The following is a 20,407-nucleotide window of genomic DNA, read 5'->3' as shown; positions in this document are numbered from 1 at the left end:
CAGCCTGCTTCACCTGGCAATCATGTTAACAGTTCGCACATTGTGTGAATGATTTCAGGCTACCCCCTACACTGAATTAGATCGATCCCACATGCCAATATGCAAATGCTTCTAACAGCACAACACATAAACTCTCAATGAAAACACAAAACGTTTACTTAAAAGCAGATATACAGTGGGTAATTAAGAAATCAAAATAAGTTCATTACGTTCTCTTAGATTTCATTAAAATATCAAAACTCTATTTTTTAAAAATGTTTTTCAGAGTCAAGATTCCACTACAATAAAATATCACAAAACTTTATAATTAGCTTCATAAAAATCAGAGAAAAAGTCAAGTCAAAAAGTAAGAGCTCTTTTAAAATGTTATTTCTTAAAAACTGGATACAAATCTTACGTTGTTCCATAAAAAGTAATAGTTAAAATACTGATCAATATTTATAATAAATTTGTAGAAACAATTTCTTGTTTGAGGTGGTATAGTTGAATTAGTCTTCTCTTTCACCAGTCTTATTAAAGGCACATTATTTTCATAAAATACAAAAAAATAACTAATTTTTCATCAAGACAAGTTTTAACCCTTGTACTATGAGACAGCAGGTACGGTGGTCTTTACTCATAAGTCATTCCACTACAAGTGAGATTATAACAAGTATTATTTTAATACAAATCACAAGTATCCATTTAATTTAATGCTGTTTCAATATTTCTGATCTCAAAAATATTTTTTTTTTTTTTGTTTGAAAGTTGCATAGCTGTCTGCTTATTAAAACTAGAATTATGATGCATGAGCAGTTAGTTAGCAATATGAACTGCCAATAAAAACGGTTGTGACAATAAAGTTACAAGTAGAATTACTTAGATCTTAATTAATACTTACTTTACTACTGATCAAACATTTGGCCAATTTTAATGAAACAGATGACAAATTATTTATTTTGAATAGATTTAATTAATGTACTGTGCATGTAAAAAATGAGTCCACAAACCAGTATTTCTTAATTTTATGTATCTAGAGATAATTTCATAAATTAGGAGACTTGTTTGATTTCTTTCCTGCAAACTAGTTCAAATGATTTTAATCAGAATAAATACAACCATTCTCCATTATTTACTAGGGATGTTAAGAAAGTTCTCAGGCAGACACAGAGATGCTGCAAGTATGACCAAATGACTATGATATTTGTCAAGTGTGATCCTGTATATGGCATGCTGTGAACTTTTAGATGGATGCATTTGGTTTCTTGTTTGTGGTAAAGTGAGATAAGGAACAAGTTTTGATTTTTTCAGAAAAATGGATAAAACTGAAGTTTGGGCTGTTATAAAGTAATTCATTTTAAAAGGTTTAATCCTCAGACATACAAAAAGAGTTAAGACTCCACTTTAAAGGATTCCCCTTCATTTTTTATGATAAAAAATTGGTGCAGAATTTAAACATGGTTGTACAGCCATTCAAGATTGTGAAAAGTCGAGTCACCCAAAAAAAAATATGATCAATAAAATCATTACAATAATCTACTATAGTGTATTAAATAATCACGGACTGAAGGTATGCAGGCTTGCTGACATTGCAAACATCTGACAGACTATGTGCAGTACATTTTACATGATGTTATGGGTATGAAAAAAGCTATTCAAACCAGTGGGGAGGTGCCTTGTTTATTAACAGTTGACAAAAATTTGACTGAACAATTCTCAAGGGTGTTTAAACTTATGTAAATGTGATTTCATTGACTTTTTTTGATGTTTTATAACATTAGATAAATCATGGATTCACAATTAAATGGCAGAGACCAAACAGTTGGTGAGTGCAGTTGAAAGTGTGCCAAAGCAAGTGAAAATGGTTCCATCAGCAAGAAAACGTCATGGCAACAGCTTTTTGGAGTTCTTGTGATGTGGTGCTTGTAAACTACCTGGAAAAAGGCAGGACCATCACGGGGTAGTATTACACTTCACTACTGAACTGACTGGAGGGTGCTACTCACGCTAAACATCCACATCTAGCTAAAAAGAAAGTGCTGTTTCACCAGGATAATGAGCTTATACACATGTCTTGAGTTGTTGCTCCAAAACTCTGTGATCTACACTTTGAAGTGCTTCCACAGCACTGTATTTGGCATCCAGCAATTACTTTCTCTTCCTAAACCTGAAGAAATAGCTTGCTGCCAACAAAGATTCACTTCAAATGATAGGATCAAAGCTGAGACAACAACTTATTTTACATAGTTGGATAAATCATGTTATATTGAGGTTATTACAAAATTGGAAATTCATTGGTCTATATGTATCGAACTGACTATGATGTAAATAAAAAAAAAACCCTGAAAAATCTTCCACTTTCTTTGTCAAGCTGAGAACCTTCTAAACAACTTTCAATAATATTAATACATTCCCCTTTTTTTATTTAAAAACCTTTTTTATACCTATTTTCACAAAAAAAGAGTGGATAGTTTTAAAAATAATAAAATGCTGCTGTATTACTAACAGAAAATTTTCATTTTGGTTTTCAACTATTATTATTTTTTTTATCAGTAGCATTCTTTTTTATCTTTTATTTTTTATAATTTGTTTACTTCACTGGTTCTTACTATCATTGATAAGCATTTGATGCTGAGCTGTGTTAGTCAATAATTAGTTGTTGTCATTGTAAATATATGTTCAACCTCTTTAATAATTAAAAATTTCTTAAAAATAAATAGTTAATAGTAGAGTAGAAAATAAAAAATAAAATCTGACAACAAGGTTGTTATAGTCTCCTAGCACTGATTATGTATTCTTATATGGTGGAAAAATAATGGTACATGAAAAAATTGATAGTTTTAAACTTTGATCGGTTCCACCCCACCCTCAATATTGCCCCCAAATGAATTTTTTTGGTCTACCTGCACTACCACTATGCTTAAGAAGCAAAAAAAATCGGTTAAAAAAAATATGCAATAAACAAAAGATATCACTTTTTGATTTTTATGGAAGGGGAGAAATTTGGAAACAAAATTCTTTTTAAAATGCACAATAAGCCTGTATGAACTTAATATACAGTGGGGTTATGTTTGCAAAATTTTGAGAAAATTGACCCCAAATTGCCCATATGCAGGAATCTCTGTGCCAAATCTCATCAAAATCAGAACCCAGTCAAAAGTTATTAAGCTTCAAACACGCTAATACTATGAACATTACCCCCCATTTTTGTTTTTTGGAGTCCCTGGATCACGAAAAGTCACGAAATGCAAAAATAAATTCATATCCCATTTTCTGACTGATTACCACACTTTCCCGGTTGCAGCATATCTCAACCGGGCTATTTCTGAAAAGAATTAACCAAAAAATCAAAAAAAATTGAAACCAAAAGGATAAATATAAATCAATACATTCCCAACCCACCGGGTTGGTCTAGTGGTTAACGCGTCTTCCCAAATCAGTCGATTTGGAAGTCAAGAGTTACAGCGTTCAAGTCCTAGTAAAGCCAGTTATTTTTACACGGATTTGAATACTAGATCGTGGATACCGGTGTTCTTTGGTGGTTGGGTTTCAATTAACCACACATCTCAGGAATGGTTGAACTGAGAATGTACAAGACTACACTTCATTTACACTCATACATATCATCCTCTGAAGAATTATCTAAACGGTAGTTACCGGAGGCTAAACAGGAAGAAGAAAGAAAATCAATACATTCCCATCAAATATACAGGTGTGTCAAAAAAATGAATACACACTTTGAACTCTCATACAAAATTTATTTTCCTACCAACAAGGTTACATTTCTGAAAAAGTAAGGCTACAGCCCAATTTGAAAAATAAATGTACTTTCTAGTCAAACTAAATGTTTCAAAGATGGTTAAGGTAAATGTTCAAAATGGTGGCTTTCAGCAACCATTCATTTTTGAGTAAACTCAGAAGGTCGATCAGGGCAAGCTTGCACGGCTACAAGTGATGAATTCTCAGGTGTAGTGCTAAATTATTTCAGTGTTCACCACAAAAATCTTTAAGGCAAGGGTCATGTGAGAGTGGTGTAAATGCTAGTATTGTGCAATGCATTCTGAAGAAAGGCAAGCTGCTTGTGTACATTCCAAGGCTGGTGCAACAGCTAAGTGGTGACAACTCAGATCACTGGGAACAATTTTGCGAATGGGTTCAGAGGATGGTTACATGTGAACTGGGATTTAAAGGTAGCATTGTTTGGTTCGATGAAGTGCAATTCCAACTTAATGGAACTGTCAATAGGCATAACTGTTTGTACTGGGCTGAAGATAATCCCCTCATTACTGTTGAAAAGGCCGTGAATTTGCCTGGTTAATGTGTGGTGTATGTTGTGTCCTAAGGGACTCATTTGGCCTTTCTGTTTTGAAGGTACTGCAATCGAAGAAAAGTGCCAAACAATGCTTGATTATTTAATTTTCCCTTACATTCATGCAATGTATGGTAATGATAGGTTTTATTACCAAGAAGATGGTGCCCACTGCACGTGAACATATCAGGATCAAAATGTACCAAGCCAATGGATAGGACACATTGGACTAATTGAGTTTCCTACAGGCTCTCCAGATCTTATGCCACTTGATTTTTTCTTATAGGGCACAGTAAAAGATGAAGTGTACTGTCGTAAACCAACTAACCTGGACACATATTGGGATAAGATTCAAGTGGTGTGCACAGAAATTGCATTGGACACTTTGGTGCAAGCTATGGAATTAGTTGTGACTCATCCACAGAAAAGTATTTTTTTTATTGTTTTTTTCTGGGCGAAAAACACTTTGTCATTATCATCACTCAAAATAAAACTGTATAGAAGAAAATAAATAGCAACAAAAACTAAAAAAAATAAACAAAAACTTACAACTAATATCACAGCTGTAAAACTAAAATTAAAAATAAGCATAAAAATAAAAAGAATTTAATAAAGTCCAAGAGGGTTCTAAAGGGTCCCAACTTGGATAACGGGAAGACTAAACAATTCACATAAAAAATTAAATAGCAACACCTGGTCTAAACCTTTCTTACTATTGCCCAGAATTTGGCGAATGTTTCTATGTAATTTAAATTTATGACGCAATGCTGCATAAAATATGGAATCCACAAGTATGTTGTGCACAGTCATGCGGCAATTGCATTGTGCGCATAGTGGGGCATGCCCTGCTGACATCAGGTACTCATGTGTGACTCTGGTATGTCCTAATCACAATCGACAGAGGACCACTTCCTCACAACAAATTTTTCTGCATGAGGAATCCCATGGCAACACAAAATCTTTAATGTGCCGGAGTTTAATATCAATGGTAGCCGTCCAGTCACCTTGCCAGTTTGCTTGAAGAGACTGTTTTACACAATTAATAAAATCAGAAGTAATAACACGAGTAGTGCAGGGGGTCGATTACATGCATCTTTGGCAGCAGAATCTGCACGTTCATTAACTGGAATTTCCATGTGGCTAGGAATCTAACAGAAACTCACTTGTGTGTTGTGACAGTTCAACTCAGCGACTGCATTATAGATTTCAGTGACTAAAGGATGTCTAGAGTAAAACTTTTCTAAAGCTTGGAGTGCATTACAAGAGTCACTAAAAATAAGAATATGATGGTATTTTGGGTTAATGATATTCAATGCCTTATTGACAGCATACAGTTCAGCATTAAATATACCTGTAATATTAGGCAGACCAAACAAACAGATTCTGCTATTAAGAATAAATGCACATCCAACAGAATCATTCTGTTTCAATCCATCTGTGTGTACTACTGTGTCTAGGTTTATTTTGGAGAGAATATAATGAAACCTTACTGAAAGATGGTAGGTGGTGTTGATTGTTTCTTGTATATGGTAGATCAAAAATAAAATTTATAAGGTTGATTCTTCACAGAGGATATGAAAAGGGATACATTGGAAAAATAGAAGATATGTCCACGTTTAAAAGCTGTAGTAAACGCCGGGTACATACATCCATGCATATATGTGCATATCATGTGGATGGTCTTCATATCTTTATAAATTAGGATTTGCAAGAAATGCAGTAAAAGCCGGGTGATTCGGTTGCACTTTAAGACAGGTAAAGTAAGATGCTAGAAGTCGGTCGCATCTATCCGAAAATGATGGTTCACTGCACTCAACAAGTGTGCTAGTGATAGGGCTTGATCTAAAAGCATCTGTAGCAAGACAGAGAAAAGCATGATGTACAGCATCTAACATCTTCAGTGTGGTATTACATGCTGAAGTGTAGGTGATACAACCATAATCTAAGCGGGAACAAATTAAGGAATAATAAAATTGCAACATACATGACAGATCGGTTCCCCAATTGGTGTTGCTAAGGACTTGCAGTTTATCCCAAAGTTTGGAACATTTTGTTTCTAATTCTTTGATGTGTTTGACCCAAGTAAGGCAGCTATCAAAAAATAAAGCTAAAAACCTGATATCAGGAGAGATAGTTACTAGCTCTCACTAAAGAAAAACTTGCAGAATGGAAGGATCTCACAGCCGAGAAAAGACTATACATTCTGTTTTTTCAGGTGAAATGGTGAAGTCAGTAACCCTGGACCAAGTTTCAAGGTGAGATATGATGTTCTGTAGTAGTCTCTCTGCAACTCTGTGGCTGTTGAATGGGACATAATATATATAGCAAAGTCGTCGACAAATAAACAACATGAATCAGGGAGTTCCAAGCATTTAGTAATACTAAATGATGGCTATAAAAAATAAGGTGGTACTTAAAACACTTCCTTGAGGCATTCCATTCTCCAAAATGACGCTACCCGATAAGGAATCTCTAACACGAACACAGAATATTTGGCCATTTAAGAAACCCCTACTAATTGCAAGCATACAGCCCTTGACTACCCATACTTTAAGGGTATTAAGAATACCACATCGCCAGGCCGTGTTGTACGCTTTTTTGATATCAAAGAAAATAGCTACGAGGTGCTGGCAGGGTAGGAAAGTGTTTTGAATAGCTACTTTCAGTGACACTAAATAGTCAATGGAAAAATGACCTTAGCAGAAATCACATCATTCTAGACATAGTAGGCTATGTCTCTCTAAGTATCATGTGAGCCTGCGGTTCACCATTCTCTCCATCACTTTGCATAAAATGCAAAGAGATAGTCAAAGAGACTATCTCTTGTCAAAGAGACTTGTCAAAGAGATAGGGCGGTAGCTTTATCAAAGAGCTTTCTTTGTCTTTATCAGGTTTACGTACTAATACAACAATGGCTTCTGACCAGAATGAAGAGAAAACTTGTGAGGAGACTAAACTATTATAAATACATAATAGGTGTTGTAGCACAAAATTAGGAAGGTGTGAGAGCATACAGAGATGAATGTTGTCAGGTCCATGGGAGATGTCACATGAGTTTTTAAGTGCGTTTGACAACTTGTTGAATGAAAATGGAGCTTTTAATTCACTAGCTGAATTACCAATGTTTAACGATAATAATTCCATCTGTAATTTGTACCCCTGAAATTCATTACTGTATGATGAGCTGAGGGACACCAAATGGAAACAATCTGCCAAAATACTTGCCACAATAAAAGATGATATAAGGAGTTCTTCATGAATGAATCCGAGAACGGATTGTTTTGGTGATCTGCAGATTGTATAGATCTTTTTCCACACAGTAGACGTGGGAGCAGTGCATGAGATGGTGCCCACGTAATTCTTCCATGACTTCCTACTAGTGTCTAAGAATACCTGACAACATGCCGCTCTAGCCTTACAGTACAAATCTAGGCGTTCATTTGTAGGCCTACGGTTAAATTTTTGTATTGCTTGTCATCGATTGCTAATAGTGTTTCTGCAATCAGCATTCCACCAAGGAACAGAAAGATGTTTTGGGTTTTCCGATGTTTGTGGGATATATCTATTAGCATTGTCAAGTATCAGACACGTAAAAGAGGTAAGTTTGTCAAGGCTGTCTTCACCATTGTCATGCTGTGATGGGAAGGCTTTATGGTAAATGTTTCAATCTGCCTTTTCAACAATCCATCTCCGTGGTCTTTTATTCACCTTGTGATCTACACCAAAAGCTATAGCAATTGGCCAGTGGTCACTGCCGTGAAGGTTGTCACAAGCAAATCAATTAAGATGAGGGAGTAAATTTGGTGTGCAAAAGAAGAGGTCGATGTTTGACAGTGTACCCGAAGATGAGGACATAAATGTGTATGACCCATCATTCAGTAGACAAAGGTACAATTCTTGTATCACTCTATTTATCATATTTACTTGAGATGAGCCCCAGGAAATATTGTGGGCACTGAAGTCTTCTACTATTAACAACGGCGATGGGATTTGTGTGAGATTCGATATTTCTAGAGCATTGAACTCAGACTTCAGTGAGAAATACAAATTGCAGATATGCCATTCAAAGGGGACTGAGATTTTAACAGCGACAGCAGGAATGAGGGTAGCTAGTTGTAGCCTCGTTCCACATGAAGATAGCACCACCACTCTCTCTACTATCTAAGACAGTCATATCTCTCACATGTATAGCCTCTGAGTGTTACCGCATCTTGATATAATAGATGCATTTCTTGGAAGCACATTATTAATGGTTCATGTGCGCACATCAGCACTCTAACATCTTCAATGCAGGACCAAAGTTTTCTAACATTCCACTGAGTAATGTTCATAAATAAAGGTAGTTAGATGCAGAAATACAGGTAAATATATGACAAAATTAGTTATAGGTGATCTGGTTTTCTTTTTCGTATTTTTGATTTTAAAGAACTCAGATGTTCTGGGGTCAGGCAGTTCCTCAACCATATCCTCCAATAAATGCGGTGATGGAGAAGGAGATTTTGGGGGATGGGAAGTCGTTGATGATATCCCAGAAGGGATGGTTGTGTGGGCTCCCTTAAAGGGAGCTTATTAGATGGCTTACTGCCAACTCTGCTTACTCCTGCCTGTATAGCTAAAATTTTGGGAATTTGGAAACTTGTAGGAGATTGTTTTGATGTAGAGATGGCCAAAGATACATCTGGTTTAACCAGGCTCTGTGAGTTAATTGTCTTTTTATATTTTCTGCGTGCAGCCAGAAATGATAGCTTCTGCTTAGTAAAGATTCTGAGATTGCCTTCTTTAAAAGTTGGGCAATCTTGGGAGTGGGCTGTATGTGAACCACTACAGTTCACACATTTATCATCTTCTTGGCAGTTAGTCATTGTGGCCTTCCTTAGCACATCAAGCACAGATCTTTGTTTTCAAGCAAGATGTTGTAGTGTGACCATATCCTTGACATCTGAAACATCGCTGTGGGTTAGGTATGAATTGTTGTACCCGAACCGACAGGTAACCCACTTTAATTTTCTCTGGTGGTACTGGAAGATTAAATGTCAATATAAGAGATGGTGCTGGTTCTTCCATTTCGCTCTGCTGTTTCATTATATGCTTTATTTCTACAACATCTTGGGGATGAAGCTCATCAGCTGTTTCAGTGATATCCATATCTAAAAGGTCTCAGCAAAAAATTACTTCCCAGCTCATATTTAAAGTTTTGTGGCATTCTGCACTAATATTATGGAGACCTAAGATAGATTGACTCTGTTCGTCATTAAATGTTTCAATCAGAATAAATCAGTATTGCAATTTTCTAATGTTCTTCAGGGAGTCACTTGAAGTTGTTATAACTTTGTTTATCAAGAAAGGTGAGACTTTTTGGAGGAAGCCACCTTCCTGATTATTGCAGAGAACAATGAATTGGATGTTTTTATAATTAAGATTTACTGCATCAGGATTTAATGCACTCTCTTCTAACAGGCTATTATCCTCATCAGACAAGGCTGAACGAAGTCTCTTCACAAGATAAAATTGGTGGTTTTTTTCAGATAGACCACCAACCATCATAGGATGTATTTGTGGACTTGAAATTTTGGTCAGAGTACTGGCGATATAACAGACCATTCCAGTAGAGCAAACGTGTACTGGAGCTACAGCTAAATGCAATTGGTTTCACCCAGGTGCCCAGAGGACATCATTTGAGACTCACTATGTAGAGCCATTCACCCATTGGCATGACAGTTTCTATCTTGGGTTACGGTTGCGTTTTGTAAGGTGTGGCAATGCCACCAAATGTATGTGAAAGAGGAAATAGTGTATAATGTTGTTGTATTGTGTAACGGTATATGTTGTAATTTGTGTAGTGTTCTTAGTGAAGTGTATGTGTATAGTGTAAAGTTTTCTGCAGTTCTGGGTGTAGTGGGAAGAAAAGGTGCAGAGGCTAAGGCTATGGGGATGTCAACCCCCAAAGTCTTAAGTTATAAGACTCCTCGTCGAGGTCAGCAAAGTATTGATGCTGAAGGTCACCATTTTGAACATTTACTTTAACTACCTTTTGGATTATTTGCATTCAGTTTGACCAGAAAGTACTTTTGAAATTGGACTGTAGCCTTACTTTTCCCAGAAGTTTAATCTTGTAGGTAGGAAAATAAATTTTGGCAGTTCAGTGTGTATGTTTTTTTTGACGCATCTGTATACTGATAATTGTATTACTTTGCTATAGATAAAAAGTACAGTTTAAGCCTATTTGGTTGTTTTGTATGCACATACCAAACACACACTCAATCTTTTGCTTTATTTTACTATTTCTGTTATTTTTCTCACTTTGTTTCTTTAACACATGTTAGCTTATATGAAAAAACTGATCTCTTGCTTGTGTTATGTATACTCCACTGTATATGATTTATATATATATATATATATATATATTAAAAACTATTAACTGGGTATAATTTGTGCTCCTATGATGTACAATTATAATTTAAACTTCAATAGAAAATTTAACTACTCGCTGATGAAGTAATTCCAAAAGTTGTTGTGTAAAATACAAATAATAATTTATTTGTATAAGTACTACTATATTTACTATTGTACTATTTGTACAATATTATGTAATATTATTAGTCATATAACTTTGAAGTTACATGTATTTTTGTAACATGAGGTTACTCCAGGCAACTGAAGAATTGTAAAATGGGTGAAGTTCAAAGTAATCTTCATGCAATAATGAACACTTACAAACAACTTTTTGAACTTTATTTGAATAAGTAATAATCAATAATATAAAGATTCATTACCTTTTTCAGGTGATTTTTTCAAAGAAACTACGAGAGTAGCCACAGCCTTCAGGACAAATGATATTTCTGATAATCTATATCTGAAAACATTCACTTTTAGGTTCTTCACTAATAAAACAACACATATATAATTAGCTTGTATACAAAACATATTCACTTGTGTGTAACTATTAAAACATCATAATTGGTTAATCACACCGCTGATGAACTGTTAGCAACTGACCTTAAAGATCATAAAAATCACTAAATAAGTCTTACGCAAAAACAAATTCAGGATTCAGAAATACAACCAGATCTAAATACAACAGTTAGATTTCTCCAAGTATACGCAGTATACTTAAGTATGCATAAATTTTTTCCCAATATTTTATGATTTTTTATTAATTTATTTTGTATATTTCTTTTATATAAATGAATACCTTTTTAAGAGGCAATGAGAGACATGTTTGTTACCCGCAATAAATGCTAACATTACATGGTGAGACTTCATAGAATATTGTTTTACTTCAGTGTCTACAGGAACCAGATTACAAAACATGGGTCCAGCTGTTATCCTTATTCAATTTGCAGGATGCTATTATTGTGTGATTTCAACTTTTTAAAAAAAATTAGAAAAATTAAAAAGTGTATATAAAATCAGAAAATCTAACTGCATTTAAAAGAAAAGAATTGTTTAGACTGCTCTGAAACAAAATAGTTTTTCATTAAGTAAAATTGACAATAAGGCTTTCTTCCCTACTTCAGTAATAAATTGACTTTTCTTTTATATTTTCTACATTACATAGTCATTCCTATTTATTTACATTATACGTAATTTATGTTACAAGAGGTGGATCAAAAAATAAGTTACACCCTTGCTATGTTCTTGAATTAAAAGGGATATATTAATGTCTTGTGGTGGAAGCTCTGGTTGTGTTGTTGTCTTCAAACTCCCCCAGCAGCAATTCTGTATGACATTCAGTACGTGTGTAGTGTTGTGAATATGGCATGTCCTCTACAGGTTTCATCCAACATAGAAGTATGTTCAATAGTCCAATTTTTGTGGGCAAAAAATTACAATTATTGTGAAATTCATTGCCAAATTGCTGAGGTATATGGTGCCAAATGTTCAGAAACTGAAGAACAAATGTGAGTGATGAACTGTGTGCTGAGCGTCCTTCAACTGCAAACATGACACGTAACGCGGAAAACGTGAATGAAATGATCTTGAATAACCGATGCATTAAAATTAGAGAGATTGTAAGTGAACTTAACATCAGCTATGGTACTGTGTTTGCAATTATTCACCATAAGCTTGGTTTACTTAAGATGTGTACACAATGGGTGCCACATCTGTTGACCAACAACCACAAACACAACGTTTTGCATCAGCTCTTTCTTTTCTTCAATGTTATTCCAGGACTGGTCCAAAGTTTTTGAAACAAATCATTACAAGGGATGAGAGCTGAGTGCTTCATTACACTCCCGAGATTAAATGAGGATCACATGAATGGAGACACAAACATTTACTGCAGCCAAAAATAGTGAAAAATCCCTGAAAGGGGATGCTGACAGTCTTTTTTGATTCTGAGGGAGTTGTTTACAGTGAATTTAAGCCCCAAGGAATAACAATCAATGCCTAATTATACTGTGAGACTTTAAAAAAATTGCATAAAGCCATTAAAGATCAAAGACCCATAAGATTAAGCGATGGGGTTGTTCACGACAACACTACTCCTCATTCAGCTCATGTGACAAGGAGTTACTGCAAAAATTCAAGAGGGAACTGTGGTCTCATCTGCCTTACAGCCTCGACCTAGCATCCCGCGACTACCACCTGTTTGATTCTCTCAAGTGAGACCTGGGAGAAGAGTGTTCGCTAATGATGATGAACTGAAGGAAGCAGTCCTGAAGGAAATTGGGCAAAATTTTTTTGAGAGTGGAATTGAAAAACTTGTCATAAGGTATGAAGTGTTTAGAAAAACTTGGTGATTATGTCGAAAAATAGATAAAAATATATTGTTTTTCCTTGAACAAAAAAAAAATTGTTTATAAATATGTGTTTGTTTCATAGAGGGGGTGAAACTTACTTTCTGATCGTCCCTCGTATATCTCTAGCTTTTATTCACTTATTCATTATTATCTACAAATTAAACAACCAACTAAATTATTTATGAGGTGTAAATGTTGGTTTGTAATAAAAAGTAACAATTATCAGCAAATCAGACTGTATATGTATAACAGATACAATTCTCTTATTAAGTAGCTTATTAACTGTTTTGCCAGCTTTCTGATGTAGTTTGCTTTTCCTTGACACTAAAAAGCGACGGCTGTGACAATAAATAGTTCTGCTACTTGTGAAGTCTAATCTATGATTCTATTTTTCTATAATATCTTTTACAATATTATTTATTTGTTTTAACAAAAAAACATATATTCTATATTCTTGCACTCTTTTTGCATGTATTTTTCATAATATATCAAATATTATGTTATATTCCTTTTAAGAAGATATTTTATTATCATTTCCACTGTTTGTTTTTCTGCTTTTAAATCACATGAAACATTTACATTAAAATTCATTTAAGGCAACAATTGTTAAATTATATTCACAATTTATACATTTTATTTTATAAACAATACAATAGATACCAAAAGTAGTTAGGTTAACTGATTAAGTATTAATCACACAGAAGTTTATTAATAATGACTGATTACCTGGGAAGGGGACATTTGCCACTCCTGTTTTCATCTTTAACATACTGTTGAAGGACCTGCTGGAAACGATGTAAAAGGGCAGTAACGGCAAGGCGACCGGCTAGTCCTTCTTCATTTGTGGCATCATTTCTTTCATTAGATGCATTGTTTGAATTCCCTGATCCAATATTGTTCCCATGGCCATCTTGGTCCAGTCCCTCTAACAATGAGAATTGCAGTAATGTTTCAAAACAAACTTTTGCTAGTTCTTCTCTCAAATGTGATTCTACTTCAGAGCCTGTAAAACAATAATTTAAAGCACATTTAAAACTTACGGAGTATTAAGGCAAAAACTTCCTTTTAAAAGGGAAAAACTATCTATGAGAAAAGATCATTCTTTCTCATTTTTTAACAAGATTTATTACATTTTATTTTTACTATTTTCACTTATTTCAAAGTCTAGTAATGAGTCTAAATTTTCATGTTATTAAAATCTGTATAGCAGCCTTATGTTGGGTATAATCTGATGGAAAGCTTGTTGAATAGTCTTTGAAATCTGTTTCTGTACAGTAACTGTTCTTGTATTGTTATATAAAAATTATTATAGGATGTTAAAACAAAGTAACCAAAAACTGGATGCAGTCAACAGAAATTAATTTTTCCTGCTGGAAGACTGAAACCCAGGATTTGATACATTAGAAAATATAAACATATATTAGAATGTATGAGGATAAAGGAGAGGAATTAAGTATCCTCTTTTATAGTAAAATATAAAAAAATTATAAAAGGTGGAATGATACAGTTGAATGAAATAAATATCATAAATAAATATGCATGTTGTTGAATGCAAACCTTTTGAAAGAAGGAATCCAGGGAGAGCAAGATACTTAAAAATAAAATCAGGCTAACTTTGAAGAACAGAAGGATGATAATGGAAGATAAACTGTCCAGTTTAATCTTATAAATTTTCATGAGGAAGCATTAGATAACATGAAATATCTTGGTGTTTCTTAGAAAGATTTATACAGCATTAATAGAAAAAATGAATGTTTACTAATTTAGTAAGGAACAATTTAGGAGTAACAGTACAAGGTGAAAAGATAAAGATGCTACGATTTGCTGATGATATAGTAATTCTAGCCGAGAGTAAAAAGGATTTAGAAGAAACAATGAACGGCACAGATGAAGTCCTACGCAAGAATTATCGCATGAAAATAAACAAAAACAAAACAAAAGTAATGAAATGTAGTAGAAATAACAAAGATGGACCACTGAATGTGAAAATAGAAGGAGAAAAGATTATGGAGGTAGAAGAATTTTGTTATTTGGGAAGTAGAATTACTAAAGATGGACGAAGCAGGAGCGATATAAAATGCCGAATAGCACAAGCTAAACGAGCCTTCAGTAAGAAATATAATTTGTTTACATCAAAAATTAATTTAAATGTCAGGAAAAGATTTTTGAAAGTGTATGTTTGGAGTGTCGCTTTATATGGAAGTGAAACTTGGACAATCGGAGTATCTGAGAAGAAAAGATTAGAAGCTTTTGAAATGTGGTGCTATAGGAGAATGTTAAAAATCAGATGGGTGGATAAAGTGACAAATGAAGAGGTATTGTGGCAAATAGATGAAGAAAGAAGCATTTGGAAAAATATAGTTAAAAGAAGAGACAGACTTATGGGGTACATACTAAGGCATCCTGGAATAGTCGCTTTAATATTGGAAGGACAGGTAGAAGGAAAAAATTGTGTAGGCAAGCCAAGTTTGGAATATGTAAAACAAATTGTTAGGGATGTAGGATGTAGAGGGTATACTGAAATAAAACGACTAGCATTAGATAGGGAATCTTGGAGAGCTGCATCAAACCAGTCAAATGACTGAAGACAAAAAAAAAAAAACTAATTTAGTTTACTAGTCTAATTTTTAGGAAAAAACAATTATGATGAATAAATAAATGTATATATATATATATATATATATATATATTTATTTATTTTATTATTTTGTAGCTAATTCTGATAGTGCAGAATGTACTAAAAATGCCACTACCTTTTTTCTAATAAAATAACAAAACTGTTATCATTATTGGGTAATTCTGCTAGGCAAACTGGAAATGTAATACAATACTTTGTAATAAACAGTATGTGCTTACCGATGTAAGCTGCATTCTGTGTTGATAAAATTGAGCCTTTGTTGAGAAGAACAACTACTTTTAAAATAAATTCTTTGGGAATTGTACTTGAATGGGATAATACTTCTTCCTTTAGTAAGTCAATCACTTGACAGTCTACGCTTTCATCTTCTAATAGTTCATCAGGTGTTTGTTCTGCACTCGTAGGTCTACTACTGAAACAAAGTAAACGACATATAATACAAGCAGCATATTAAATAAAAGTGAAAATCATGTATTCCATGTACTGAATTTTTTAAATGTCTGATTTCTTCACTGATGCGTGCTCTGTATATATGCACACAAATAGTTATTATAAGTACTAAGTGTTTAAGTATTTTTTTAATATCTTCCAAACAAGTTTTATAACAACCAAAACAGCATTTATGTTGATAAAAGTATAAACTACTGTGTTTATACTTTTGCAACTCTACATGATCACAGTGATCACACACACTTATCCCACCTTTAAACTGATCAAGTCGCTTTCTTTCCTGTAGCACATAAAAGAAATATAAATAATGCTAACATAATACAGGACACTAATTTATATCATTCATGTAAGCATATTCTTCTTTTTATAAAACTGTAAAACAGTTAAATTAATAAATACTGTATTTTTTTAATTTTGTAGAAATACATCACATACAAAGAGCAGCACGTAAGAGATCAGACATTATTGTTAATTTTATCGTACCACTGTATATTAAAACTGTATTTCTCACCACATTCTTCATAAATTAAAATTTTACTTGGGAGTATACCTGTTATAAATAATAGGAACTCTAATAAATAAGAGGTGTACAATATCAATTCTAACCCTTTCTCTGATTTTTATATTAAAAATGGGGAATTTTCTATGTCCTATTTTTAATAAAAGTTTCAGCCTTAAGCAGCACAAACTATTCAAATTCTCTGATAATATGAAAAACTGATTTATTTCAAACTCAACAATAATCGGAATTCATTTTTTTTTATAAAATTGAGAAACTAAAATAGAACTGCTTAATGAAATAAAAATAATCTAAAATTATAAATTTATAAAGTTCAATAAATTTTGGAGGCTGCCTATATCAGGAAACTGCCTCTTACGTGCATTAAAGTATAGACAAAAGTGTAATTTCTTAAAAGATGTACTGGATGGTAAGGATAATGGTAGATCATTAACACTTCAAAAATTTTAAACAGTGTATTCAGGAATTACATCTTATGACCTGTTTCACTCAACCTCTCTATATAACCCTAACCCAACCATAGAACCTATCTCCTTCCTAGACCTTCCTATAGGTGAATAAAATATAATCTTTTTGACAAAGGCAAGTTCTCAGTTAAATATAGAAGGCTTATCCATTTGCTCTAATACCTGTTTATCACATCATTCACAGAGTACACTTTCAAATATTGCAGAATGTTCTTACTGGCAATTAGTTCTTGTCACCCTCTTAATTCCCTGCAAAAATTGCATCTCAACTTCCTATACATGAGTTCTTTTAGTACCAGATATTCTTTATACTTCACATTCATACAGCAAAGATGGTTCAATAATTAATTCATATAGTTTGGATTATTTTTACTCTAAATGTCAAAATAGTCAACATTATATTAACAGGTGTACCTACTAATCAGCATAACTGTTGAAAACATGTATCTAACATAGATTCATATATCTACACATCTAATACATATGTTTCCTACATCTGTATTAGGCTGATATGAGATATAACAGCCTAAATAACTGAAATTAGTAACCTGCTGAATAATTTTATTGTTATCTTGGATCTAATACTCTCCATATAAAATATTATCACCTTTGTTTTCTGGTTGATAATTTAGTAAATTTTAAACTTGCCCATCATTATAAACAATGTATACTCTTGCTGAATTATTATAAATTATGAAAAAATGCCATATTTCTTAATTAAAATAGCGCTACTAATAATCTATTAATTACTTCTTTTTAAATTAATCTGGCAAGTTTCAATAGAAAAAATACTAACAGGAACTAATAGTAATGAAGTGATTAAGATAAATATCCTCATCCACCAGTATATTATGTGGTAGACTTTAAAAACACCAGAAGAAATCCAGTGTTAATTAAAAAAAAAATAAAAACAAGTTATTAATAAAATGTTTATAATAAAAAAAAGACCTCTTTGGGAAGAGTAACTGGTCCAGAGTAACTGCAAGCTGTGGCCACATTGACGTAAATTGGTGGTAATGTTGCCTTGCCAATGGGATTCCTGTAGATAGTATACTCATTAAACTTGAAACAGCTAATTTCCAAGTATCTGTATACCTCCTATCATATCTTCTTGACAATGGCACATTTAAAACCTGCGTAAAAATAACAAATCTTACACAAGATTTTAAAAGTAATGTAAAAATCTGTATAAATTATTTATTTCTAATTACAAAATAATTTTTATGAAGATTGGATATGTTTTATGAAATATAATGTAAAACAATGCAACTGCTAAGCATCCTTGCTATTACCTTATAATTAAGGTCGTAGTTAAATGGTACAATAATAGTTAAACGGCACTGTTTAAGAAAGCAGTGTAATTGTATTTTTTTAACAAGAAAAGCATTAGCAAAAGAAAAATGTACTATGTTTAAAAATGGCTTAAGATGACAAAGGTCTTAGTTTGTAGAAATTTTAATTTTCTTGTCATCAAAGAATTAAGTTAAAAATCTCTTTTCTATATACACAGGATCTGAAGGAAAATAATTAGGTGAAAACCAGAAAACTAAATTTTTAATTTCAAATGCCAACTGGAATACACAAACAACCGAGAAAAAAAGACATTAAAGAAGTTTGAAACAGGACACCTTCTCTAAATGAAGAAAAAAAACATTTTACATTGTAAATAAATGTGAGCTACTTGGAAAATATGACATTCTATCAATAGATGAAAGTAAAAATAGTTAAGAAAGGTAAGAAGAACTTTATTTAAATTTTTTAGGTTGATATTTTATGAAGTTCATTATTTTTATAAAAAAAAGCAATAGTCATAGATAGAACAACACTATGTGTATTATACATTTTTACTTTTAAAGATTAATTTTTTATAAGTAAGAAGTCAGTTTTATGCATAAGTAAATTTATAACGTCTATGATTATGCTTGCTAAACTTAAATGGGCAGAAAAATTCTTTAAAACTATAGAACTTAAAACATTTAAAATTAATTTTGCATGTGAACAGAGTAACAATTATTTACTAAATAATACCAGTTCATATCTTACTTTGTATCATTAAAATTCTGAGAAAATATAATAAAAATAGTTTAAGGAAAATCAGATTGAACAGTATAGATTATGAACAGAGGTATGATCCTGTATTAGAAAATAATGAGACAAGGATCAAGTTATATATATATTTTTGCGAATTTAAAAATACTAACTTTGAAAAGTCTAGAAAGAAATTAAGAATATTTGCATAGAGTGAACAGTTTACACAGTTAATCACTGGCAATGATGTATCCAAAACTATAACGTACATATAAAACCAACTCAAGGAAACAAGGTATTTGCTGATGATAATAGAGAAAAACCAAGATCTGAACCAATGGAAAATTTGAAAATAGAATAATAATTCAAAAAATAAAAAGAGAGTAACAGAAAATAAAAGGGTTAAAATCTACAAATGACTTTTTCTTTGAATTAAAACTAAATGTAAACCAGAAAGAATAATAAATAGTATACACTCGAATGCTTAAAAATAAATTCTTACTTGAAAGTACCATGTATTTCTGAATGCAGGACGACTGATTTTCAGAACAAATGGTTAACATATTACAGGTAACAGAAGTTGTCAATAAAAGTAACAGTTCACAAAAAATAAAATCAGATACAAATCCCACTTAGTCCTCCTCACTGATATGATCTACAAAATCTGCAGTGTCACTGTCACTGTCATTATGATCTTGCTTTTTTTCCCATAGTAGATCGTCTTCAATCCCTCTAATATATTTGTTACACAGCACTTCTTAAAGTCGTTTATGATTGATGTTCTGGATATGCGTGTCCAGGCCCCCCCAAGGACTGGGACTCACGTCTGTACACTTTCTTGCCTGCCTCTAACTACTAGTGAGGGGGAACCAAGCCGATTATGTTGTTCTTGGGCTCTACATGGCAGCCGGGACTCGGTCTTTTGATTCCCCAGCCTACAGACCCCAGGGTCCCTGGCTGATCATCGAAGCCGATACACCTCAGCATGCCGGTCCTTCCAGCTGGGGCTGTCTACCTGCCCTAAACTGCAACCCCCTTCACCATCTTTTTCCTTCAAAATTGTCCTCGCCAAACTGTTAACGGCTCTCCAGTTTGCCGCTGAAGCCAGTATAATCTACACAGTGTATAATCTTCTGGTGTTAGATCAGCAACTCCCACCCTGACCTGAGAATTTTGCCATTTCTGGCAATGGAACTTGGTGTGCTCCGCTGAAGCTTGCTTGTGACAGTACATACATGTTGGCAACTCCCTTCTGTCTATTCTACACAGGTA

The 20,407-nt window shown here is 33.2% G+C and overlaps 1 protein-coding gene across 4 annotated transcripts in view; it reads right to left on the bottom strand.

Moving 5' to 3' along the window:
- mon2 (Mon2 homolog, regulator of endosome-to-Golgi trafficking) overlaps nucleotides 1-20,407 on the bottom strand; it is a 195,224-nt gene that overhangs the window by 6,666 nt on the left and 168,151 nt on the right. For 2 of the 4 annotated variants that reach the window (XM_075362343.1, XM_075362347.1), the window contains 4 exons: nucleotides 18,056-18,240; nucleotides 15,889-16,082; nucleotides 13,759-14,035; nucleotides 11,062-11,141 (listed from right to left, as the gene is read on the bottom strand). In XM_075362343.1, coding sequence (XP_075218458.1) covers nucleotides 11,062-11,141; nucleotides 13,759-14,035; nucleotides 15,889-16,082; nucleotides 18,056-18,240 — 736 coding nt within the window. The remainder of the gene's footprint in view (nucleotides 1-11,061; nucleotides 11,142-13,758; nucleotides 14,036-15,888; nucleotides 16,083-18,055; nucleotides 18,241-20,407) is intronic. The other 2 variants (XM_075362344.1, XM_075362346.1) reach the window with 2 other exon arrangements.

The sequence above is a fragment of the Lycorma delicatula genome, chromosome 4, assembly GCF_047948215.1.
Source record: "Lycorma delicatula isolate Av1 chromosome 4, ASM4794821v1, whole genome shotgun sequence".
NCBI lineage: Eukaryota > Metazoa > Arthropoda > Insecta > Hemiptera > Fulgoridae > Lycorma > Lycorma delicatula.
This window is presented reverse-complemented; position numbering and strand designations above follow the sequence as displayed.